At 43.1% G+C, this 26,451-nt stretch overlaps 1 protein-coding gene across 2 annotated transcripts in view; it reads right to left on the bottom strand.

Moving 5' to 3' along the window:
• MAML3 (mastermind like transcriptional coactivator 3) overlaps positions 1-25,948 on the bottom strand; it is a 356,473-nt gene extending 330,525 nt beyond the window's left edge. For both annotated transcript variants that reach the window (XM_026647834.2, XM_026647833.2), the window contains exon 1: positions 25,441-25,948. In XM_026647834.2, the coding sequence (XP_026503619.1) occupies positions 25,441-25,893 (453 nt within the window). In that variant the 5' untranslated portion in view covers positions 25,894-25,948. The remainder of the gene's footprint in view (positions 1-25,440) is intronic.
• Between the last annotated feature and the right edge of the window lie 503 nt (positions 25,949-26,451).

Here is a 26,451-nt window from a genome sequence, read left to right on the forward strand (position 1 = left end):
CAGGAATCATAATACTCAAAAACCAGTGGGAGAACACTTTAACCTGTATGGTCATTCAATGACAGACCTGCGGGTGGCTATTTTACAACAGAAAAACTTCAAAAACAGACTCCAACAAGACACTGCTGAGCTGGAATTGACATGCAAACTAGATACAATCAATTTAGGATTGAATAAGGACTGGGAATGGCTGAGCCATTACAAACATTGAATCTATCTCCCCTTGTAAGTATTCTCACACTTCTTATCAAACTGTCTGTACTGGGCTATCTTGATTATCACTTCAAAAGTTTTTTTTCTCTTACTTAATTGGCCTCTCAGAGTTGGTAAGACAACTCCCACCTGTTCATGCTCTCTGTATGTGTGTATATATATCTCCTCAATATATGTTTCACTCTATATGCATCCGAAGAAGTGGTCTGTAGCCCACGAAAGCTTATGCTCTAATAAATTTGTTAGTCTCTAAGGTGCCACAAGTACTCCTGTTCTTTTTGCGGATACAGACTAACACGGCTGCTACTCTGAAACCTGTACTCAGACAATTTGTCTTTCTCCATCATTTTGACAATATTTTAAAGGACAGTTATACTACCAAAGTGATAGTGGGCTGGTTAGAAAACATGTCACTAAGACATCTCACAGGGATTCCAGGAAACATGGCTCAGTTAGATAGCCTACCCCACCTAAATAAAAGTAATCAAATCATTAAGTTCTCCTAGTCAATATAATGCTGCGTTTATTACTTTAATTTGTACCAGAAGCCCTGTCCCCACTTCTGCCCCTGGCATTAGAGCAAGGACAATGCCCAGCCCATCAGGAGAACAGCGTTTGAAACACATTTTCCTCTGACATTTCCTTCCATATGAAATGAAACATTCAGGCTGATCCTGCTGCCCGTAAATCTATGGATCCTTTGTCATCTCACCACGGTCAAAAGGAGTTTTGCCTGAGTAAGTTCTTTAAGACTTGGCCCCCAAAAGGGGAAACTGTAAAAATTCAACTGTATGTGCACAACTCAATGCGATCCTTAGAATGTGATTGTGTGGGCATCTATGGGTCTAAGAAGTCTATGGGACCAACATGTACATTAGACAGAAAAACACCCTGTACAGTATTTGATATTAGATTAAGATTAAAAGGAAGCAAAAGGAAATGTTTGTGCTGATGACTATAGCAAATGAAGCACAAGTACACATCAGACAGGCTACAGCAACAAGTCAGAAATAGAATGTGTTTGGCTACATGGCATAGGACAGTGGTTTTCAAACTTCTTTTCTGGTGACCCAGTTGAAGAAAATGTCTGTGACCCAATGGAGCTGGGGATGAGAGGCTCAGGGTGTGGGAGGGGCTCAGGGCTGGGGCAGAGGGTTGGGGTGCAGGGGTGAGGGCTGCGGGGTGGAGCTGGGAATGAGGGGTTTGGGGTGCAGAAGGGGGCTCTGGGTTTGGGAGGGCTCAGGGCTGGGGCAGGGGGTTAGGTGCAGGAGGGGGATCAGGGTGCTGGGCTGGGGGTGCAGGTTCTGGGGTGGGGTTGGGGTGAGGGGCTTGGGGTGGGCTCAGGGCTGGGGCAGGAGACTGGGGCATGGGCTTACCTTGTCCGGCTCCCGGTCAGAGGTGCAGTGGGGATACTAAGGTAGGCTTCCTGCCTGTCCTGGCACTGCAGACCGCGCTGCACCCCAGAAGCAGCCAGCAGCAGGTCTGGCTCCTAGGCAGAGGCGCGCAAGCAACTCTGCCGCAGCTCTTGCCTGCAGGCACCGCCCGCCTCCCCCCTCGGCTCCCACTGGCCGGTTCCCGAGGCTCCCCCTTCCCCACCAGCATCCCAAGCCCCCCCCACCAAGGCTGGAGGAGCCCTGGCCAAACCACCCCAAGTACTGGCCCAAGCCTCCCCAGACCAACAGCCCGAGCTGAGCCCCCACTGGCTTCTGGGGAGAGGCGGAATGTGGACGGGGCCATGGCCTGGGCTTGGGGAGGTTTAGCCTCCCCCCGGCCTATTATACCCGCTGCCCATGCTTTCGAGCTACACAGAGCTCTTCCTCAGGTCTGGAAAGATAGCAACTCACCCACTTTGTCTCAAGGGAAGTTAGACTGAGCTTCCTAAAATTCAATATCCTATTGTTCAAACCTTAGGGCCCAATCCTCCTACTTCCCCTCCCAGCAGGTGGGTTACATGGAGCTGAAAAGGAAGGGAATCCTCCCCACAGAGTCCTGGAGTGGTGGGTGCTGCTACTGTTATTTCCTCACTATGACCGGAGCAGTGGGTGTTGGAGATATGAAAGGAGCCCCTATGGGGTTAAGTTCTGTGGTGCTCAGGAGATTTGGACTTCCTTTTTTACTTCCCCAAATTGAACTCCACCCTGCACAGTGGTGTTCCAGTACAGAGAGTGGCTGTGGAGGAGCGAGGTGGATTTGCCCTTCAGCTTAAGCTGCTCTTTTCTAATTTACTAGGTAAGGATGGCAGCAACTCTTAGGGTAAAGAAACAGAATCACTGTTTTTATTTGTTATAAACAGTCAAACTTGCAAATTACCACTAATATTAAAGTATTTACATCAGTGCACATATGCTTCAGAAATTACAGCAGAATAGGGTAAAAATAATGCTCAATTATAAATCTGAATAATGCAACAGAAACAACATTCTGGGGGCGAACATATCAGATCAATATTTCCTTCGGTATTCAGAATCTGCACTGAAATACTGTTCTAGCAAGTTGTGTTTCTTTCGCTTTGTTTTAAATGGTGAATTCTTCAGGGCAGGACCTGTCTCTCCATGTGTCTACACCTCTTTGGGGTAGGGACTGTTTGAAATAGTAGGTGAAGGTAAATTAAGGTCTTGTCTACTCATGAAAATTGATCCAGAATAAAGTAGGGTGTGAATTTAAAGCGGATTAACTATTCCTGATTAATTTGGAATATGGCACTTTAATTCTGAAATAAGAGCATCTACACATGGAGTTAACCAGGAACAGCTATTCTAGAATAACTCCCCATGTAGACAAGCCCTTCTGAATCTGCAAGTCTCTGTCAGACCATATTTGGGTATTTAAACTTAGGCAAAGATTTCTAAAACAAAAACAGGAGGCGGCCTGTTTTGGTCTTTGATAGCTGCTGCTGAATCTGTTACTGTAGAGAAATGCATCCTGCTATCCAGACATGTCCAGTGCAGGAGTCACTGAAATCACTGAATCACAAGGACATGCTAGGCAGAGCATTAGGCAGCACAGGAGGCACACGCATGTTATACATTTTCTTACTGTTTGCTCAGCAGGAGCAAAGCAGTTCAATGAACAGCTGGACTTTAGCCCAAGAAAAAAAATGCAGGTATCTGGGCCATATTTTTATTCTGCAAGTTACATTTTACTACATGGCACAGATTTTAGTTTCTGGACTGCAAATAATTAATTAATTGTTTGAAAAATAAAACAGACAAAAGTTTCCTAAGTTATTTCCAAATCACTTAAAATGTATGCCTCAAAAACTATCTTAAAATAATATTTAGAGATGTTATACAACACCCCAAAGCAAGGCAATTCAGATGAAAGTTATCCAACTCCTAATATACAGATAAAATAGGATGTCATCTTCGGCCTCAATCCTGCACATGACATACAGGGCTATTCAATACACAGCCTTTGTAGCTGCCGGCTTGCACTCCACTGCCAGCAAAGGTCGTGTGATATGGAAATAGCTACTACACATGCTGCACTGTGTGGCACAGGGGCTGCTTATCCCCAGTACCGGCTACTGCACGAGCAACAGTGAACTGGGCATAAAGGAGGAGAGTCCACAGCAAAGGGGAACTGATCTGCATGTCGGATTTCAAAACTGGCGGTTAACATAACTTTACATTTTGCCAATAGCTTCACTGGGGTCCTACAGGTTGGCAGGAAAGCAGAATGTACCGCCTTCAGTTAATTGATGGTTTACTTTTTAGAGGGATTTGTACTTGTTCTCTTTACATTTGTCAGACTGTACTTCTAGCACCGGCTAAAGATTAACTAAATGTAAAAGCCAAAAACAACAAACACAACCTAGCAAAAAGTCCTCTGCATAAACTCAGCCCCGGTTCATGAGCTAGCTATTGGCGTGACAAACAATGCACGTAAGGGGAGTGTCCATCACCTCCTGCCTACTGGGCCTTCTCACAGCCCCAACATCTGGCTATTTTTATGTCCAGGATGGTGTGTGAGCTTGGTGCTTATTACCAGGTTTTCTCTGCACACAGTAGTAATCCCACAGATTTTCTGAAGTGCAGGAATAGGCCCCAACAATGTTATCGATGTTGTACCTAGGAACTGAGATTTAATTCCAGATTGCAATATTTTGATTTTTCTCTGGGTTTATATCACAACCATAATATTCTCAGAATACACTTTAATAAACCATTTTGAATTGCTTGGGGGTAATTTCTGAAAGCTCTTATGCTGCTCTACTTCTTCATGTGACTTCACCTGAACTGTCTGTGCCTTCGTAAAAACAGGAGAAGCTGCATTATAGCTCACGCCTTTGGAGTCATTTAACACTTTTATCTGTCCTCTGAAAGAAAAAAAACAGTACCTGACCATTTCACCCTAGGACACAGTAAAGCTGATTGTCTGGTTTCCTTGTTACTGACTGGGATCTGACTCCATGGGCCAGTTTTCTTTAAAGTTAATTTTAGTGCTCATCAAAGGTGCTGGTTTGACAATACTGGTGAATGAATATCTCCTGTAGCCACGAATGGTACAAAAGAGCAAGCAATGACAGCGTAAGCTTCTCTACATCATTCCACCTCTAGGGTGAGGGGGGCAATTCAGTCTCTATTCCCAGTCAGCGTTTGGCCTCTCTGATGAGACTGTCACACAGGGCTGCTGCTGCTGTTTAACTACTGTGATGGTGGGATCTTTTTATAATATAGAAACCTATCTACTAGGAACTGGACTGAGACTACTGAATCATTAACATGCAATAGGCTACAACACACAGTCATTACATGCGCCAGATTTGACCCAGAGATGGAAGGCTCCTATTCCATTACCAATCCCCTGGCCTTTCAGCCTCAACTACAGAAAGCCTTTCTCAGGATCTTATGTGAGTAATGTATACAGACACACAGAAGGGTAGTAACTTCATTCTCCTATTTTGCTATGGCTCTTAAACTGGTATGTGACAGTTTACTGCATTAGTTCTAAATTAACCTGAACACATCCTCCATAGAAGTAAAGCGTAATTTCCTAAGTGCTAATTTGGTTTCTCAGAGTCCTCCTATATCAGCCAAGCAAGTGAGCCTACCTATCTCCTTTTACCAGCAGGTGGAGATTGGACCAAAAAATAAAAATAAAAAAGATTTGATAATACACCTCTACCTCGATATAACGCTGTCCTCGGGAGCCAAAAAAATCTTACTGCGTTATAGGTGAAACTCCGTTATATTGAACTTGCTTTGATCCACCAAAAATGCGCAGCCCCGCCCCCCCGGAGCACTGCTTTACAGCGTTATATCCGAATTCGTGTTATATCGGGTGGCGTTATATCAATCCATTACACAAGGGCTTGTTGACTACATCAGTTCAGCTGAACACTTCCTATCCAGACGTGTTGCTTCATATCCAAAAAGTGCTGGACTATCTGCTGATTGGAAACCCCCTGGAAATTATACTAAAGTTAGTCAGGAGAGGAACCCCTTCTGTGTTCTGGCTCAGGTTTCTCATCTCTTAAATAAAAGTTAAAATCACCTTTTAGAAAAGAGTCTTATGTCTTCTATTGAATAGTCAGGTCTTAGTTCCTCTTCAGACTCTTTCTCTTCCTTAGGGATAGGGGGAAAAGACTCACTTCCCTGGGGAAAAGGGCTTGGAGAGAAGGAGCCTGCTAGAGTGAGGGCTTGTCTACACTGGCACATTAAAGTGCTGCCAAACGTGGCTGTGTAGTCAAGGCACCAGCGTTGCAAGAGAGCTGTCCCAGCGCTCTAAAAAACCCCACCTCCACGAGGGGCATGGCTCCCAGGGCTGGTGCACTGTCTACACTGGCGCTTTACAGCACTGAAACTTGCTGTGCTCAGAGGGGTATTTTTCACACTCCTGAGCAAGACAATTGCAGCACTGTAAAGTGCCAGTGTAGACAAGCCCTCAGTGTCTTCATATGATGGGCTGCACTCCAACCAGACTTCCACAGTCCTGGACTTTTCTGACATTTCAAGGGCTGTGCAGCATAACAACAAAATAAAATGGCTGCCACAGAGAAAGCTTAGGGCTATCACTATTTGGTGGGTCCAAATATTCTCCCCCCCCCCCACCATGGAACCAATTTCATTAGGCTACCACTAGGATCCCCAGAGACGCAGAAGCACCCTCTAATAGGGTTGCCAATTTTGGTTGAATGTATTCCTGGAGGTATCATCACATGACATAATCTTTAATTAAAGATTAATCTTTAATTACTGGAGACTCCAGGGCAATCCTGGAGGGCTGGCAACCCTACCTTCTAATCGTTGTTGCATGGAACTGGTACTCAACACTGCACCTACCTACAGAAAAACAGCTTAATCTTACAATTTACTATCATTGGAAAGAGATCAACCCACCCACCCCCGCCCCGCAGCACACCCATAGCACCGTTTCTGCTCAAGAAAGAGGGATAAACTGCAATACAGGATTCATAGGAAGATCACTGTATCTCCCAACCACTGCAGAACCAGGAAGGAGAAACCACTAAAGCCAAAATGAAGACAATACAAAGATAAACAACTTAAAATTAATTTTAAAATGTAGCCTAATTCTCTGAGTCTTAGCCTGTAACAGCTGCTCAAAGCAGCAGCCAGCAGAGAGGCCTATCCATATCATCAGGGCAGGGAACAGTTGAGCAGAAGGAGCCAGTAAGACCCTGTTCTAGGGGGAGAGAGCTTTCTCCCCTCCCTCCCCCACTTTTCTTGCTGCTATTTCCACCTGGAGGAATTCTTGTGCCATCATAACAGGCCTTTGGGAAAATAGTCTTCATTTCCTCCAAAATCATTTGTCTCCAATCACATAATTTTTTAGAAGTGTCAAACCTCCAATTCCTCAAATTTCCATTTTACAAATGGAAATTAAAACATGGCCCCAGTTGTCAAAACATGCATTTACCATAAAAAGACCTATTAGTAGCTGTAAGGTTCTCTCTATATGAATTATATTGCCTTATGAGCAATTTGGATATCAGGCTAAAGAACTGTAAAGTGTAGCTGAATATATCCTGATATATGAAATACGAATGAAGTACCTACTAATTCAATGAATGACAACCTTGGAGCAAAGCGATATGCTTATTATAACGCACCTATGATGCTATCTTTCTCTTAATAAAAATAAACCATCACAAGCTAATTTCTACCCTGAATGAAATCTTACATCTATTGGTAGCACATGAATTCACCGACAATTCTGAACGTATGGACAGCTGGACTTTGAAGAGTTAGGCAGCACATAGATTCATTATCTCTATGTCAGACAATTTCTAAATAAATCTCTCTGTCTCTCTCACCCACCCACCCACCCACCCTTCTTCCTTCATCTCCAAAAACACAGGTCTCTGTCATCTGAGCTAGAGGAGATCTCCCTCTAGCTAGCAATAGTAAATGCTTCAGCCTCTTCCATTGGGCCAAGCACTAGATGATGACATGATCTCAAACACATATAAAAGCAGTACATTGCAATAGTCATTCAAAAAATCTAATTTTCCCTAAATTTGCCATAATGTCTTGGATTTGACCTATGGCTTTTAGATTGAAAGCTCTCTAGCACACGGACTGTGTCTTCCCCTACATTCTGTACAGACCCAGACACAGAGCTTACACTCAACAAAAAGACAGAGACAGACAGACAGGCATGGGTTAATAATAATCTCCATAGAATATATTTGAAATCTAAGCAATTAACCCACATTTTTATAGATTTGCTACAAGGATTCTCTCAAGTTGTTTCTACAAGTGCTGGATTCTGCCCATAACAAGTGGCTTTCAGAGAATTTCCTTATTAATTTGTTTTAAATGCTGCCACAAACACCCACTTTTGTTGCCTCCTCAGGACAGAATTTGACTCCCTGATTCCCTCCTGTTCTTTTTTCTTTCAAGTAACATTTCCCAAAGATGAACCAGATTAGGCTAAATGATCTCTTTTTTATAAAAGCAACATATTCACTGGGTAACAAAAATATGTGATTGATTTATGTTGGTATTTACAAAACAACAACAAACAGAACAGAAATAATACATGTAACAAACAACAATCAACATCAAAGAAACAAAATAAACAAACTGCACCTTAACACCATCACAACACACATGGTCTTCAATTATCCACCCCTTACAAAAAGGAAAAGGTGTCTTTTGTGACCCAGAATATCCAAGCAGCTCTCAGACCATAAATTTAATATTCTGTAAGGTGCTTTTGCAACACTGGAGATTACAGGAATTATGGGAAACAAAAACATTTCATTCTTCTTTAGAGCTCACACCATGAGTTGAAGGCCAAACCCAAACTTCTCTGACTGAAGTCAACCTTCAACTGAAGTCTGTCTCAGTCACCACCCTGTCCCCATTCTAGAACTCTCCTAACTCAAGAGAATAGGGCTTGGGACGAGAGTGGTAATGTATATGATTTAAATTCACTCAAACTGAATACAACTATTCCTTGGACAGGTAGCTCGACATATTTAAAATAAGCACATAACGATTTCTTTCCTCCTGCCATCACTTCCATTCAGACTAAATAGTACTGTCCATTGTTATATGTTACGTTACCCAAGGAATCCTTTATTGGGATTTACAGTAATAGGCATGTTCAGCTAATCAAGTCATATTACTAGCCCAGTATCCCGTAGTGCATAGCATATGATTACATGATCCCCAGAAAATAAATACAGAACATACTATAAATGGCCAGGAAAGTAGAGGGGAACAGTTTCTTTCCACAAACTTGAATGTTAGTAGGACACCCTTTAAATCAGTTCTGAGTACACCCTGGAAATCGTACAATTATATTAGAAAACAGTTTGAGAAATGTATATGTAAAGCTAGGGGTTTTCCAATAATATTAACACTATATAGTTTAAAAATCATTCTATTGTTTAACTTCATTGTCTGAAATACAGTAACTTATGTATACAAAGTCCAACAAGCTTCAATAAAGCACCCTTGTAAAATTTTTCAAGCTTGGGTGCATAACAGTATGCAATCTAAACTCATGGCCTGATTTTCTGATGTGCTGAGCACCCACAACATTCACTAAAGTATAAAGCTTATTCTGCTGATGGAAAGGTAAGATTGTTACTATCATTTATTGGCTTATGAAATCTGTAACAAACTTGTTACACATCTTGGCTTTTGAGCAGTTTACAGCAACAGCAAAGATAAAACTCAGCTCCTCATACCCTAAAAATAAGAGACATTACTGCCTGAGTTAAAAGGAACAATCTCTTTTAGCTTTTTAGCAGTATAGCGCTTAAGGTGCACAGGTGGGCAGTTCTCAATCAATCCATTAAGAGAGCAATGATACACAGGCAGTAGACAGTACAATTACAAGCTACTTCAAACATGGTTCACCTGCTGAATATCACTATTGGTTTGGCAAAAACAGAATACCCATCATCAATTTCCCTCTTCCACCTCCAGTTGGAAATCCAAATCTTATCTAGATTGTATGTATCAGCTCTGGATGTACAGACACAGAAAAGAAAGTATTGGAATGTTCGTTCTAACAATGACAACGGGTAACGCATCAAAGGGGCGGGGATCGCATAATTTAAGAAATTTTAGAAATGTATACGTGGGTTTTGGCATAAAGCACTTGAAAAATACATACATGTATTTGTTATAATATATCAGAGGTGATGTCAAGGTTTAATCTACTGCTATCAAACTGATAAGTGCATAAAAGCAGCATTTGCAACATATAGTAAATCACACACCATACCGAAATCTACATCATGCAAACTCATGCTCTTAACTGTTACCATAACTATGTGAATATATGCTATTTACAGACATGGCAAAGTTATTTCTATATGGGGGAAAATACAAAGTTGGCATTAAAATTGTGCATGTGTATGCAGTGTAGGGAGTGTGGTGTGTTTTGTGCACATTTGTATGCTGAAAATCCAAGGGAGTTTGTTGCAGAGGTAAGGCATCTGTGAATTTGGTTAGTGTGACATTTCTGTTCTAAGGCATGAAAATTAAGTTTGCCTTAAATGGTGATTTGCTTAATTTTTTAGTGATTATGTTGGTGAGCCTTGCACTCAAGCTACCTTGATTCTAAAGTTTTCTTTGGTGGTGGTGAACAATGTGTGTGTATGTATAAAATTACATTCATAAAACAATCTTAGAAGGATGCTCAGGTTACAAAGTCAAGCAATCAAAAGTTGGGAAATACCAGCATTAAGGTTACCAATGCAACCTTAATTCATCCCCTCTGTGTATATGCACCATTATACAGTCTTTCATTACTGCATCACATACAATTCCAGGCTCTGTAGGGGAGTGCACTCTAGTAGTTATGGACTGTTCTGCCCCTGTGCTCCCTGCCTGTCTCTACCCCTCCCCTGCTCCTACCTCCCAGACCCAGTCCTGTCCCCCTCTGCTCCTACTATTCACCCCAAACCTGGCTCCTGTCCACCCTCACTCTGCTCCTATCCATCACCTCCAACCCAAACTCCTGTCACCCCTCCTTCACCTTCCATCTCCCTCCGCTTCCCACCAGCTCCTGTCCCACCTTTTCCCTCCACTCCTATCCACTCTCCATCTCCTGCTACTCATCCACCCAATTCCTCACCTGTGACTGCTTACCAGCGTGGCTGCTTCCTCAGTCTCCTTCATGCTGCCTGGCACCAGTTGGGAGACAAATGAGAGTACAGGTGAGACATTCCCCCACTCTTAGTTCTGGTGCCCAGCGTCACTGCAGCCTCTGGGAGCTGTGAGGAGCAACTGCAAGGAAAGTCCTGCCCAGGCTCTGCACCCCAGGACTGAAGCACACTCATTCACTCTGTGGGAATAGTGCACGTGTAGTGCAATCAGCACTTACCAGCTGAGAGGGAATAGAGCATGCTCAGTGCAGAGAGACTCCTTGGAGAATGTAGCTGCCAACTCTAACAAGTCACTACTGAGCATGTGCAAACTGAAATTTTTCAGAAGCTCATAACTTGGCCAAATTTTGATGAATGTTCACAGGGATGACAAAAGGGATATCCCACGTGCCACCTTTCAAGTCCTTGCTCCAAAGTATGGTTATGTCAGACATGATTGTAAGAATTTTTTAACGTGGGCAAAAACATGTATTTTCCCCAAATTTCATTCTCATAAAACAGCTGAATCATGTTAGTTGAAAGTTTCCCAAAAGATTCAGCCTGGCATGGAAAAATTCAGCCCAAACCATTAACATTTGGCAAAGTGATAAGCAACTGAAAACAGGATCTTAAAAAGCATTAGGCAACATTAACTACAGGCAGCGCTACCAGCTCCACCTATAATTACACACACACACACACACACACACACACATATATATATATATATATATATATATATATATATATACACACACGCACCACCTATGGTGATGGTATCCAGATGATAAATGACAGAATCTTGTGATAAACTGCATTAACGATCTCATCTGCACTTGGCCCACTAATCCATTTCCACTGGGACTACTATTCACTCTATACCTTTAAGCACCTTCTGGCAGTCCCTTCTTTTAAAAAATAAATCAATAAAACACCAGCAATAAAAGTGTTTTCTGCTTTCCCACCAAACGTGGAATTTCTCCAAAAACTCTCTACTGGTCTGAGGTGTAAGATGAATAATATTCAGACCTTGCCCAGTAACAGATTTAAGGTCTGATATCTTGCTATCCATCATTATGAGAAATGGGAGTTTTGTACAACTAGACCAGTGAGAATATGCAACATGATTATGTATAGAAAAGATGTTTTAGATAATTTTAGAGGTTTCTAAAGTGTATTAGTTATCATATTTCTCCCTCAGAGCCTTGTATAGTTTGACTCATAACTAAGATAGCCTGACTTTAGTTAGAGGGCATATGAAAAACAGTCCCAATTTAAAAATATATATATTAAGAACACCCTAAAAAGATTTAATATAAAAAATGATGTGGAATATACATAAGGCGTTATGGTGGGATATGGTACATATGTTTTATTGGCACTTATATGACATGGTTGGCATAACTCAGTCATGGTTTGGCTCTTGTGAGTAATGTATTTGAATTACACCAGAGACAGGAAGCTGTTCAAGGAGGAGCTCCAGCAGTTTAACTGATGGGAGATAAGGCAAAATGAAAAGGCCCAAGCCCAGCCCTAGAAGCTGAATTCAACACTGTCCTGTGGTCTATTCAACAACTACAAGGCACTGCATCCAAGGGATGGTGACAGAAAGCCTTTTCTTAATTATTGTAGCTGTCTTGAATTCCATGTAAAATAATAAATCAGTATGACTGCATTTGAGTAGCTGAGAGAATACTTTTGACCCCATTTAGTGACAAAAAGCTGTCATTTTTCTTTTCTCTTTCTCTTTTTTTTTATACATCACAGAGTACTGCACACTAAGTTTATCAGATTCACAGAAAGACAGTCAGAGAACAGAAAAATATGAATGCAACTTCTTTTTTCATAGGAGGAGCAGGGTTGGCCAACATGACAATGATCTACACTTTGACCAATGAGTTGTTCTTCTCAGCCATCCTCACACCTCAGATCATTATTTGGGTCCCTCCTCCCTCTCACAGATACCTACATCAGTACCCCCAGGAGGTCCGACTGCTGAGACTGACAGTGACAAAATCTACCTCACTCTGCCCAGCTGTCTATATAAAACTGTCTAAATATTTAACTACCAAGTTAAATTCCCCCAGATAGGTCCATTTCACCTAACCACCAAGGTAGCTCCCCAAAGACTTATCTTTATTTCCAGGTTTTTGCTAGGGTCGGTAATAGGGGGGCTGAAAAGCAGGGTGACAGAGATGCTGAGATAGCATTTTAGGGGGGTTGAAAGAGGTTGTCTTATTGAGCCATTCTGATGGAGCGTTGTTTGGGTGCCTATATATTAGAATACCGTTCTTATCTATTCTGTAATATGTCTAGATGCACAGATATTACAGCCAAATAGGATTGGTAAGCAAATATGCACTCATCAATAAATTGAAAAGACATGAACTTTATGGTAAAAAAGGAGGGAAAAACAAGCTAACCACAACTGGGGGAATAGGTCATTCCCAGTTGTTCAAACTGTGTAATATTCTGACTAACAACAGGACAGAATATTCCTCATACTCAAAGGCCCAAGGCAACTTAAAGAGCAGCATATACTGATGTCTTAAGTTCCACCTTTGGCTGTAGCTAGGGAATCGCATGGATTTTTAACACAATAATGGCTGAGGCTGGGGAAACCTTTTAACGCCACTAGTCAAATCAATTTTGTTTTTGCTGCTCTGCTTTCACAAGCACTCCCATTATCCATTATCACTCCCCACTGCAGGCATTTCCCACAACAGAAATATTATTAAGGGGAGGAAAAAAGAACAGCAAAGATCAGATAATGAAGAAAACATCTCAGGGACAGCAGGACACAGATCCTCTTGTACCTATGTCCTGCTACATACAATGAATTCGTGCATCCTAGCATTTGTTAAGAATTCCTCAGATTATGATTTGCTCAGTATTTGTGCTGTAATCCTTTCCACAGACCATGCACTTGCCTTCTTGCCCCTGGTACTTCTTGTTCCCGCTTTTCTCACACCACTTTTCTTTCCTGAAACAGCCCCACACATGATCACCTCTCCCTCCCTATTCATCGCACAGATATACTGGAAAGAGTTGGGAACAAATCAAATGGGAGAGAGAAGCATAATAACTATTTCAAAGAATCCCCCTCACAGTTTCTCTTTTCAAAACTGTGTGAAAACTGCATAAGTGAGCATTACACGAAAATCAATACCTTTATTCCTCAAAATACAGCACTTTAGTTAAGCAAACTTGAACTTTTAGTAAGAGGTGCCAACTAACTCCCCCAAGGTGATGACTGGTGAAACCCTGTAACTTGAATCCTCTCAGATGGGTTTGTGAAGCTGCGACAATCCAAATGATAAATAAATATTCAGCCTACCAAACCAGTAACACAAACGATTCCTGCCATCAAAGAAGGAACAAACATTACATTCTAACAGTAGCATGCCTATCCACACACCTGGTGGAACCTTATCAAATATATTTCCCAATGCACAGACTCCAAGCTGAGCCCACCAATTTACCTTAATAGAAGGAGCTAGGGATTATTTTGAACCATTACTTCAAATCCAATCACGGATTACACGCCAGAAATGCTTCAGCCAATTTGGAGCTCAAACAATGTGGCCGTCACTCAGTTACAGAAGTCTGCACTCAGAAGTGTAAGCCTGCGGTAGTCTTCAAAGTGACCATTACCTGGGTCAATGCAAATTAAAAATATATGTTATGGCTACAGACGCAGATTGCCAAAACAAACTTTTCAAATGGGATTATTTAAACTTGTGACAGTTTCCCCAACAGCCCCAACAGTGTATTGGAGAGGAACACAGTGAAATCAGAACCCAGAATCACAGCCACCTACTTTACTGATAAATATAAACTGCTTTGGAAATTCACTGTTAAAATTTAAATTTTGTTTTCTGCTGTTCAGCCACAATTATTCTTAGCTAAGTTACTTTTTAAAAAGTCATAGTCTTAAACAAACACTAGAGAATATGTGAGGACAACACTGCATGAAAAGAAGTAGTATAGAAATGTTACAATTCCTCTCCGAGTTAGGTGCTGATTTGCACACAAGGATGTAAGGAAATACGTTAAGTGATTAAAGACACACAACACCTGCAATGCCTTTTCTAGCCAGTCATCTGCCATAAGCACCTTCTTCTTTCCTATAGATTACACACTGGAAGAAAGAGCTAAAATACCACAATGGGTTAGAAATGTGACCCAAAGGAAAAGAGAAAAGATGTTAGGGGTACACAAAATAGACCTATATATGTTGGCTCTTTGGTGTTAAATGATAAATCCCAGGGTTCATACAACGTAAGGGCCCAATCTTGTAGTTCTTACTCAAAGAAAACTCTGAAGTCAGTTGCTTAAGGGATGTATGATCAGGCACTAAATATTCCCAAGCTATGAAAAAAATAAAAAAGAACAAAAAGATGACAAGCTACAGAATCTTAATTGTAGGGTTTAAGGGTTTTTTTTGTTTGTTTGTTTTAATCTAAAGCCTGAAGGAAAATGAAGCTATAATCATTTTATAAACCCTGAAATATTCCAGCCTGGCAGCTACTTGGAGCACTAGAAGAGGAGCCTGAAGTCTGGAAGTAGGAGGAGTGAGTCTCCCAAACCCTAACAGCAACTCCTTCAGCCAATTTTAAAGCAACATTGACTGACTCTGACAGTAATTTAGTTCAGTCCTCCATTGCCAAAAAGATAGAGGCTGTGATACAGGGCAATGAAAGCCAGGGCCGACGGGGGGGAGGGGGGGGAGTCGGTACAAATTACTGGGGCCCGGCGGTCCGGAAGGGGGCCCGGGGCCTTGCTTCCCCCCCACAACCTCGTCGGCCCTTTTCAGCCGGTCCGCCCTTGGTGGGGGGGGCCTGAAAAAAAATTTTCACCGGGGCCCGAACCCTCTCTCGGCGGCCCTGATGAAAGCAGTTGGGGTACGATCCACAAAGATATGCAGGTTTAGGCCTAAGTCCTGTTTTTAGGCAACGCTCTGATCCAGAGAACTGCTGGCCAGCTGCCACCTAAATTCATTCAGCGTCTAAGTTTTTGTCTCTCGGCATATGCACTGCAGTCTCATGCTAGGCATCTGGGTGCCTATCTCCCACCTAAGCATGTGCACTGCTACCTCACAATAGGCATCCGGAGACCTATCTCTCACCTAAACCCCAAACTGGGGAAGATAGGCATTCAGACACCTATGCTGCTAGTCATATGCGGGGGCCTGATCCAATAGGTGTGCTCAGAGGCAATCTACTAGATGGGGCCCCTCAGATAAGTTCAGGGGACAAGGAGGCACTCACTCCCTTATAACCTTTAGCCTAGTGGACAGGGTACTTACCCGGGATGTGGGAGATATAGGGTTGCCAACTCTGACTGAAGCTATTCCGGGAGATTTCCCCCTCTCCCCCCAAACATGACGTAATGTTGTTTTCTTAAACTATCCTATAAAATCTCCCGGATTGCTTTCTATAGTCACCAGGAGATCAATGCCGATTCCGGGAGACTCCAAGCCAATCCTGGAGGGTTGGCAACCCTAGGGAGAGTCCCAGTTCAAGCCCCTCTTCCTGAGAGGGTGAAGGGATTTGAACAGGCATCAGCCACCTCCCAGATGAATGCCCTAACTACTAAAATATTGAATATGCTGATTTGAATCTCCCCCCATCTCTCCTATTAATTGTTTCACTTTAATTGAATAATGAAATATTAATTGGGACAATGAACAAGTTAGAATTACTCTCTAACCTGGTGGTTTGGGCACTTGCCTCAGAGGGGGCAAATCCCTTCTCTCCCTCTGGAACGGGGGGATTGAACCAGGGGGTCTCCCACATCCTGAGTGAATACCCTATCCACTAGGCTACAGGTTATAAGGGAGGTCCCCTGTCCACCTCCCCATTTAATTTCAGACCATATATGCAACTTAGGCAGCTGAGCGCTGATCTTCCCGCAGTTCATGGATCACTAGCACAGATAGGCACCCCCCTGCAGCCCAGACTTAGGTGCCTATCTCCATGAGAGGGCAAGGCTTAGCATCTCCCATTGGCTAGTTTAGGCAGCTTCCCGCCTGCTTTGCTGGGTTTGTGGATCCCGTTCCCAGGCACCTATCCTCTCCATTCGTTGTATAGAAGTCTAGGCACCTAACTCAGTCTCTGTGGATTGCAGAGTTGTTCCTGTGATAAGTTAGGTACCGCAATGCTGAGCATCGCAACATGATGATGGGGAATACTCTCCTACCCTTAAGGAAAACATTGAAAAATTACATTTTATGGGGAAAGTATGACATTCTGCACGTTCCAGATGTTCAAAAAACCAAGTCCAGTTATTTTTAAAGTCATATGCTAAAACTTCCCTTTTACTCTGTGCATTCTGGGGTTGTATGGAAAATACTAAAGGCAGACAACAAAGGCCAGGTCTGCTACCACCAGTTTAGCAGCATCAGTGTAAATGCGAAGGAGGACCAAATTGTAGACAGAAGGTTCTCATAGTTGGACCCATTTTTATCACCATGTCAATTAAACCTGCTGAGACACTCCTATGCCCATGTCAATATATATTTTATGTGATGCAGTAAAGTGACTATAAAAGGGGGCAATCTTAAAGGGAAACTATATCTAGTTTGTTCAGCCCAAGAGTTTAAAAGTTCAGAAGGTAAAAAGCACTTGTCACTATTAATAAAATGTATGATATTTTTAAGCTTTCAATTACATTTGGCAGTTCTGAGGCTATTGATGTTGGTGGCTGATGTGATGTCATCTCTGACATGAGCAGTCTAAGGTCCCTGAGCGAATGATCATAAACCACTTCCAAAAATAGTTTAACGTTAGCAAAATACAATGAAAAACTGGTATATCTAATATTAAAATATTAAACATTTTGTGTTATTAGTTCTTTGATTGTTAAGCAGTTATTAAAACAGGTGAGACTCTACAGTCTCTTGCTAGTCTCACAAATAGCATCCATCAAGAAGGATGCAACCAACACTAAGTTTAGAAATACATGTATTCATGGTGAAAAATCATTAGTATCCTACAGACTTTTATGTCACTTTCAAAAGAAAATGAGAGCCATAGTAAGAGTTCAATGATACATTTTGAGTTATTTAGATGTTCGTACCTGAATATCTCTGAGTGCTTTAACTAAAAAGAATATTCTAATGGAAACATACCCGAACGCTGAAACAAACCCCAGGTATAAAAAACAACACAAGTGCCATCATCATCTTTAAAGAACTGTACATACACAGACACACAACCAAACAGAAAATGAAATGAAAACAATCATTAATCCTTAACCAAAATAATGGCCATGGGTGCCTCACTATTCACCAGAGTGTATCTGACTGGCCCAATGTAACACAGGGAGTTAGTGACAGAGCCACAAGGATCCATTTTTTCTTTCAGGACCAATGTTTAGAGAAGTGTACTGGTCCTGATAGTATTTGTGGTGGTTCACCAAAAATGGGCCTAGATCATAAAATATCAGACATCAAAATAATTTGATATAGTATTATCATCTTGTGTCTCTCCCGCCATGTCAATTAGGACAAGATTTCAGCAGCTGATATCTTATGAACTGTCAAAGAAGTAAACTATGACATCTTCAATGACTTTTAAAGACCCTCCTATAATCCCAGTGTCTATGTGAAAGAATGGAAAGGCATGTGCACACTCTGTAAACTGCAACATAGTAAAATGTAGGGTTTTACTTGACTAGGACAAAAGGTGTGTTGTCAGCTGACACGTTGTAACTAATGTGTTCTGGGGCCTTGTCTGTACTAAGGTAAAGGTTAAATTTAGATCAGGCTTAGCATAACACAAGGTAGCTAAGTGCAACCCAAATCTGACCAATTTTCCAAGCACAGATAAAAAGTAACACCTTTAGCTAAATTTTAGTATGTTCAATTGTGGCCTCAGCACGAGCTCAGACACTCTTCTTAGTCTAGACAAAGCATAAAACTCTCATGCATACAATACTTTTAAAATGCGCTAGCTAATCAAGTTGAAGCCTAGGGTTCATCATGACCAGCTAACACGTTAAAATACAACTTGCCTTGTCTACACTAGGATTTATAAACACGTGAGTTAAAACATGTTAGCTAATACATTTTAAAAACACCTCTTCTATCATAGTGTGGACAGGCCACAAGCGACTAGGAGACTTGAGGCACTGCCCAGCATCACTCCAAACAGCCATCCTGTCCAGCTGTTATGTGCCGACTAGCTGCAACAGGAGATCCTGTCCAGTCCTCCTGCCCCAAACGGTGATGATCACACAGGGGCTACAAGTGTAAGGGGGTATGAGATGAAAAAGAAAAACTGGGAGGGGTAGGATAACCCTGGTTCTGACAGAGGAGCCGCTAGAGAAAGAAATTAAAATCCACCCTTTGAGAAATAGCAAAATGAGTTCTACTTCAATAGTACAATCACTCTTTCCCTGTTGCAAATTAAATGAAGGAGCACTGCTGACCCTGAGCCTGATTCTGGTCTCATACCAGTTTTACCAGTGTAATTTCACTGACTTCAGTAGAGTTAGGGCTTGTATACACTTGAAACGCTACAGTGGCACAGCTGCACCACTATACTGCTTCAGTGTAGACACTACCTATGCCGATGAGAGGGGTTCCCCTATTACTGTAGTTAATCCATCTCCCCAAGAGGCAGTGGCTAGGTTGATGGAAGAATTCTACCATTGACCGAGCACTGTCTGCACTGGAGGTTAGGTTGGCTTAACTATGTGGATTTTGCACAACCCTGATCGACATATCTGGGTTGACCTGACTTTTTAGTGTAGACCAGACCTTACTTCTGAATTACCCCAGCACAAGTGAGAGCAAATACGGCTCATTATGTCTAGCATTGACTTAATCTTGAAGTTCCTAGTTAGTCATCACTGCGTAAGGCCTGAGAAAAGACTGCAGCATTTGACTTTCTGTGGAAAATGTCTGCTCTTCATTTTCATGTGTGATGGTAGAGAAATGTACAATTCCTGTAGTGTAAATTGCATATAGCTGGTACTCTGAAGCAAGTTTAATAAATTATATTACAACATGAAGGGGGGGAAAATCAAGATTCAAAGAGGAGGTGTGTGTGTACATGCCCACACACAAATGTTTAATGTAACAAATATATGTTTAAAAAACAAACTTGCCTACAAGTATTGAAAGCAATCATTTGCAATGTTTAACAGTTATCCACTCTACTAACACTGATATCTACAGAAACATCACAAAGATAAACAAGGAAGTCCTGATTTTCAAATACCAATTCAACAAGGGGAAAAGTCCTCTTGGAAAAATTCTCCTCGTTAGTGATGGAATATTTCCAAAATAGGCAGAGACCCCCTTCAACAATTAACCTGCTGCTTATGTTTTTGTGCCTACCATTTTGCTCCTATGCTATGTCAGCTGAAACAGTGAGCCTCCCATACCCCAGGTGTAAGAGTGACAAGATTTTTAACTTCTTTTAGCAATGCACTGTCCGAGGGAATGTGAAAAACAGTATTGGAAGATATTGTATTTATAAATCATGTTTTCACTAGCTCTAAACTAACTCTGGACCTGGCATAGTCTGTCTTGGCAGGGAAATAAAAAGATGATCTAATGGGTCATTTGACTTCTGTCACTAACTTCTATGATCTGAATAACATTTTGTGTTATGTTTAATTCTAGCTCTGCATCTTCTTTGATTCTTAGATGTCAGTCTTCGGGATAGGAACTTGTCAATATGATAATAATGAATCAATAATGTTAGATATATACAGCTTATATAAAAAAGGTCTTGAAGGACTTTAAAACTAGGACAAAGTAAACCTCAACACACTTAAACCCCAGTGTAAAGTTAAGATTCTAATAAATGAGTATAAGAAAGTCAATGTGATAGTTATGGGAGTGGCATTTCAATGGACAACAAATTATAAACCCATCGTGCAAGAACAGCAGTACAATGGGATCAGATATAGAGGTGTTTTAACTTGGTAGAGATTTCAAGATGGTTTGTAACAATGAACAAAGGTCACTAAATAACATGGATGAAGAGCCAGAAGAATCTTGCAGTCAATGCAGTGGGAAATGGGAAGGCAGATTAGCTCACAAAGAACCAAAAAACTGGAATAATGTGTTGATGTTTCCTGGAACCAGTCTGAAGATGAGCAGCAGAGTTTTGGATGGGTTGCAATTTCCCCCCGTATTGTCTTTGAAAAGCTAACTAGAACAGCATTCAAATAATCCAGCTTAGAAGCAAACAACTTTGGCCTTAGCCAGGTTGAATTGGGAAAAAGAAAAAGTACTTTCATCCATTTACAAATAATTTAAAATTTTGTGGGGGTCCAGATTTTTCATTATCTATTTAATGCCTATATACGGTGTCTGAATTTCACATCTATATACTGCTCTACCCAAATGAAGTACATTTAAAAAACAAAGTTGTCAATAAGACTTAAGAGACTTCGTAGCCAAATTTCATCAAGTGAAAACTGTATACCTCTGCTCCCTCCCAGTTACCATAACTATTTTCTTTTCATAAACTCCTCGTGTTTCAGGGCGTAAGATAACTTCTAGCTACAGCAGGGGTAGGCAACCTATGGCACGCATGCCAAAGGCGGCACGTGAGCTGATTTTTCAGTGGCACTCACACTGCCCGGGTCCTGGCCACCGGTCCAGGGGGCTCTGCATTTTAATTTAATTTTAAATGAAGCTTCTTAAACATTTTAAAAACCTTATTCACTTTACATACAACAATAGTTTAGTTATATATTATAGACTTATAGAAAGAGACCTTCTAAAAATGATAAAATGTATTACTGGCACGCGAAACCTTAAATTAGAGTGAATAAATGAAGACTCGGCACACCACTTCTGAAAGGTTGCCGACCACTGAGCTACAATATTTGGGAGTAAGAGATTTGCCCTGGAACACATTTATTCCTCCCCTTTTGCACACCTCCTCAAAAGCATCAGGGACTGGCTGCTATTGCTGACAGGATACTAATCTAGATTAGACCACTGATCTAATCCAGTATGGTCACTTCTATAGTTCTCTGTTCCTTGTTACTATTTTAAAATAGCCACTCAATGATAGCTGCTCTTCAGTGGACACAAAATCTCTGAACAGTGGAAATTGCATAATTCCTCCAGTGAGTTTAGGAATAGGGTGTTTTGGTGTAAATTGTGGGGCTGGGGATGAGAAGCATCTTAAATGTTTGATGATTCTTATTCCCCTCAGAAGAATAAAATCAGGGTGCACGTCTTTAAATGGCAACAATCCTTTTAAAACCTTGATATTTGCTCCCAAGCTAGCTGAAGGGCAGATCAGCAGTATGTGTCAGCACCACCTGGTGGGAGGGTTTCAAGGGTCCCAGGCTACCTCCCAACAGTCTTAAACCAACACAATCTCTCTTTCTCCCTCCCCGCAATGTCTGTGAACTTGAAAAGAAAGAAGAGGAGGGAAACACGCTGAAAGATACTAGTTCTCCTTTGACTGTCTCCTTCACTTGATAAGAGAGAGAGATTTTTTAATTGACCTGCAGAACAAAAAAACAATAATAGAAACAAGACAGAAGTAATGTTCCCTCTTGCATTTGTTTATTACTTGATCCTAGTTATTCATTTCTCTAATGACTGCATCACTTTCAAAATCTGCAGCCTAATCTGAGGGCTGAACTGAATAATGGCTGTGTAAAGACAGTGCTACACTGTAAAATATTAGGTGAGATGCGAGATTATGCCAGTGTTTCTGCTGTAAACTCCTATTTTTAAAAGATTTAAAACTTACTCCCTTACTCTCATTTGGAATTTAACACATTTCAAGAAAAAACAACAACAACAGTTTACCTATTTTCACATGCCAAAAACAAACCCTAAACAAGTTTGTGTAGTTTTTGTAACTAAAAATATGACAAGATATATGAAACAAACTTGGCAAGTGATTATTTGATAGTATTAACTATTTTCTGCACAACTAAAACACACATACACACACATCTCTAAAGAAAGATTTTAAAGTTTGAAAAGTAGCTTTGAAAGGAACAATTTATCAGATAGAAAATCTAACTCTTTAAGTGCATATTACACATACTACAGACCACAGCTTATTTTCAGTCTTTGGGCAAAACTCACCAGTAATATTCTGTGAGTGAAACAAAGCAGAATTTGTCCCTACTCTTTGCCATAACAATTCTTTACAAATGTTTAACTTGATGAGAATAGGTCTATTTTTAGCTAATATGTTCATTTTTATTTTAAAAAGATAAATTTGAAGGCTATTGCACACAAAAAACATTTAAATTATATGCTATAACAGAAAAACACAGCTTTATTTTAACAATGGATTTTATGGCTAACTCCATCATTACATTAAACAACTGTTTCTTTTTAAGTTTTTCAACATGAAGCAAGTTGTTGAGAGTGTGGGCTGCAACAGAGTTGCTTGGCTTGTGTCACGACTTTCACAATTATCAAAACACCCTTTTTTATTTCTGTCCTATATATTCCATGCAAAACCAAGTAGGCATAAATGAAAACCCAAGGGTTTGGTGCTTTCGTGTCGTTTTGGGAAGGGAGTCGTTACAACCTAGGTGCCTAAGAACCCCGTCAAGAGAAGTCAGACACTAATTTTGATCACGTTTGCACAACCAACCAACTACATTATAGTTTTCTGGAGTCAGGAACCCCCAGAAAGACTCCTGCCCTCTAAGGTTAATACCCCTTCCACGGCCTGTCGACCAGCAAAATGGAGAGTGTGTTTTGCGAAGGACAAACCAAACCCCAGGATCTAGGGAGACTCTTTTACTAGAAACAACGTAAACTCCACAGCTGAGCAGAGGGGAAATCGAATTAGCTGAGTGTTTAAGAGCCTGAATGCTGTGGCAAGGAGGAGACCCGGAGGAAGGGGGGGGGGGTTCACAGAGACGTGGTTGTGTCTTTCTGGTGGTATCAGGAAAGCTACGCTGAGTCCGTGAGGCTTTTCAGCTTCCTGTTTGCAAAGCACGAGCCTCTCCCTCTCCCTGTGTCGCTCTCCGGATCTTCCCGGCTGGCCCCTGTACGTGCTCCCCCAGGTGGGGGGGGGGGGGGGGGGGGGGGGGGGGGGGGGGGGGCTCTCTCTCTGCCGTGGGGAGACAGCGGATGTGTGTGTCTGTCTCCCAGGCTCACCCCCCGCACGCGAGCCAGGCCCGCAGGGCTGCCTGGGGAGCGCTTCCCTCGGACACGCGGCGGCGGGGGGGCTCTTTGGTCATGTCGGACGGGGTTAATTCCTCCACCTCCTAGTTTTCCGGCTGCTTATCCAGCGGGCCATGGGGCGGACAAAGCGTCTCGGTCGCTGGGAGGGAGGGAGCGGGCGGGCTGGGCAGCGGGGGAGGCGGGAAGGGGCTGCCCGCGGGGTGGCACGGGCTCGGGGGGCGGGCTCGGTACAGCCCAAGATAAACAAATGGTCCCTCTTCACGTGTGGGGCGCCGGGGAGCGCGGCGGCCCCGCCCTGCCCCCGCTTTGTCACTACCACAGCCGCCCGCAGGGAGGGCAGCGGCGGCCCCTCGCTGCGCCGCCCGCCGGAGCCTCCCAGGGCAGGGGCGGGACGTGCGCGGCTTGTAAACCGCACAGCGTGATCGCGGCTCCCTCCGCCGGTCTCCCTGCAGCTCCGGAGAGAGGCGACAGCCGGCCAGCGCCATGCGAGGAGCAGCCGCCCGCTGCCTAATGTCTAACGCGGGCGCGTCTCCCCGCACCGTCCCCAGCCCGCGCGGGCTGCGCCCGGCAGAGCAGATTCACGCTCAGCTGCTCATTGAAAGTGCTGATTGTCACCCGCCGGCCGGGGCACACGGGGGGACTCGTAGCAAAGCCCTGCTCTCGCTCAGCCTGAGACCAGGTCCCAGGCTCCCCAGCACCCCTGTTATCACTCCTCACCAGGGCAGGCTGGGAGTGGGAAACTCCACTTCCTGCTTGTAGTTACACTCCTGGCAGCTCAGCGCCCGCCCCCTTCGCTGTTCGCTAAGCCTCTTAAACACAAGGAAACTTTAGCAAGATATTCAGCTGAGTGGCGGCTGCTGCTGAAGGGACCTGGGCTCCTGCACCCTGTCTGGCAGCTGGGGCGAGAAACCTGCCAACTTTTCTTCCTGCTGTCACTCCAGCCTGGGAAAGCCCTCTCTTACCTTCCCCTTCTGCTGGATTTAAACAGGCAGCCAGCATACACACACACACACACACACGTTTTCGCTCCCATTTCAAAGCTGATTCACAAAACTCTTAAGACTCTGTAAAACCCCAGGGGCTGCTCCATACTCTTTCCCTTCTCTTCTTCTGGGCTAATTCTTCCTGCAGGGAACAGCTATGTCAATTCCCCCTTCCCGTAGTGGATCTAATAACCTGGGTGGGTTTTGGGGGCGGGGGGTGGAGCAGTGTTATTTCAGAAATATTTTTCTTCTGAAAGCGAATCATGGTCTCAGCTATCATGGGAAAGTCCCCCCCACACACACACACTTATTTTTACAGTCTTAAGAATCTCAGCCAGCTCTTACCAGACCCTATATTTCTCCGACTTGCAATCTGCGAAGAACGCGTGTCCTGTACCCCACTGAATAGGAGTAAAGTTTACTCTCCCCTCTTTGCTTTAGCCAAGCCCCTCTCCATCCCCCCCAAAGTCATCGCTCCCGTTCAGCCAAGTCAATAACTCCAAGCGGACAGCGACAGCCCCATCCCCGTCCCTTACCATGATCAGAGTGTGGTTCCTCTGCTCGGCCGTGGCAGACTCGGCATCTTGCTGCTGTTTGCTCTGATGCTGCTGTTTGCTACTCCCGCCGCCGGTGCCCGATTTCTTGGCCCTTTGCTCCAGGGTCCTCTGGTAGAGGCTCACCGTGTCTCTGCGTTCCAGCTCCAGCTGCTCCGCCTGGGCTTGCTGGTACCTGCTCTCGCAGTTGATATGGTGCCTCCTGCAGCCCTCGATGCGCTGCCTTAGCCTCTCCACCACGGTGCTGTGCTTGGGAATGCCGCCGCCGCCGCTATTAGTATTATTGTTACTGGGAGCAGCAGCAGGAGGACCGTGGGGAGTGTTATTAACCCCGATACCGGCACCACCAGCCCCGCTGAGGCCGCTGTTCAGGTTATTGTTGATGCAAATACTGCTGCCATTCGCGGCGGCAGCGGGGGCTGCAAAATCCCCCATCCTCTTCCCCGGGCACACTATTTTGGAAGAACTTTTTATCCTCCCCTTCACTCACACACACACACGCAGCCTCCTCTGGGGTCCTGAGGTGATACTTTTTAGTGAACCATGGGGGGAAACACCAACAAGTAGAAGGGAAAGAGCGATCCCAGGTGAATGTTTTTCTCTTCCCCCAGCCGATCCTCTACGAAAATCTCCAGTATTTATATAAAAGAGCAAAAGAAAAAAAGTGCTAAAAGGTTATCATCACCAGATACACAACCGTAAAAAGAATCACAACAAAGTGAGCAGCAGCAATTCGGGTTGCAAACTCCAAGAGAGCTCAGATCAGTTCCTGCCCTCCCTTTTCTTTTTTATAATCCATTATTTCAAAATAAATTCCAGGAGTTTTCCGGAGATTTTGCCAAAGACTTTTCTCCCCATGTATAAATATAGAGAGAAACACACGCACCCTTCCACATGCATGCACACACAAACACATACACACATCCAGCAAAGGCATACGCTGGTCACACACAACACACGCACTCACACTCCACACCATCAAAAGACAAGCAA

The sequence above is a fragment of the Terrapene carolina genome, unplaced genomic scaffold, assembly GCF_002925995.2.
Source record: "Terrapene carolina triunguis isolate 2854851 unplaced genomic scaffold, T_m_triunguis-2.0 Scaffold66, whole genome shotgun sequence".
In the NCBI taxonomy this organism is placed as follows: domain Eukaryota; kingdom Metazoa; phylum Chordata; order Testudines; family Emydidae; genus Terrapene; species Terrapene triunguis.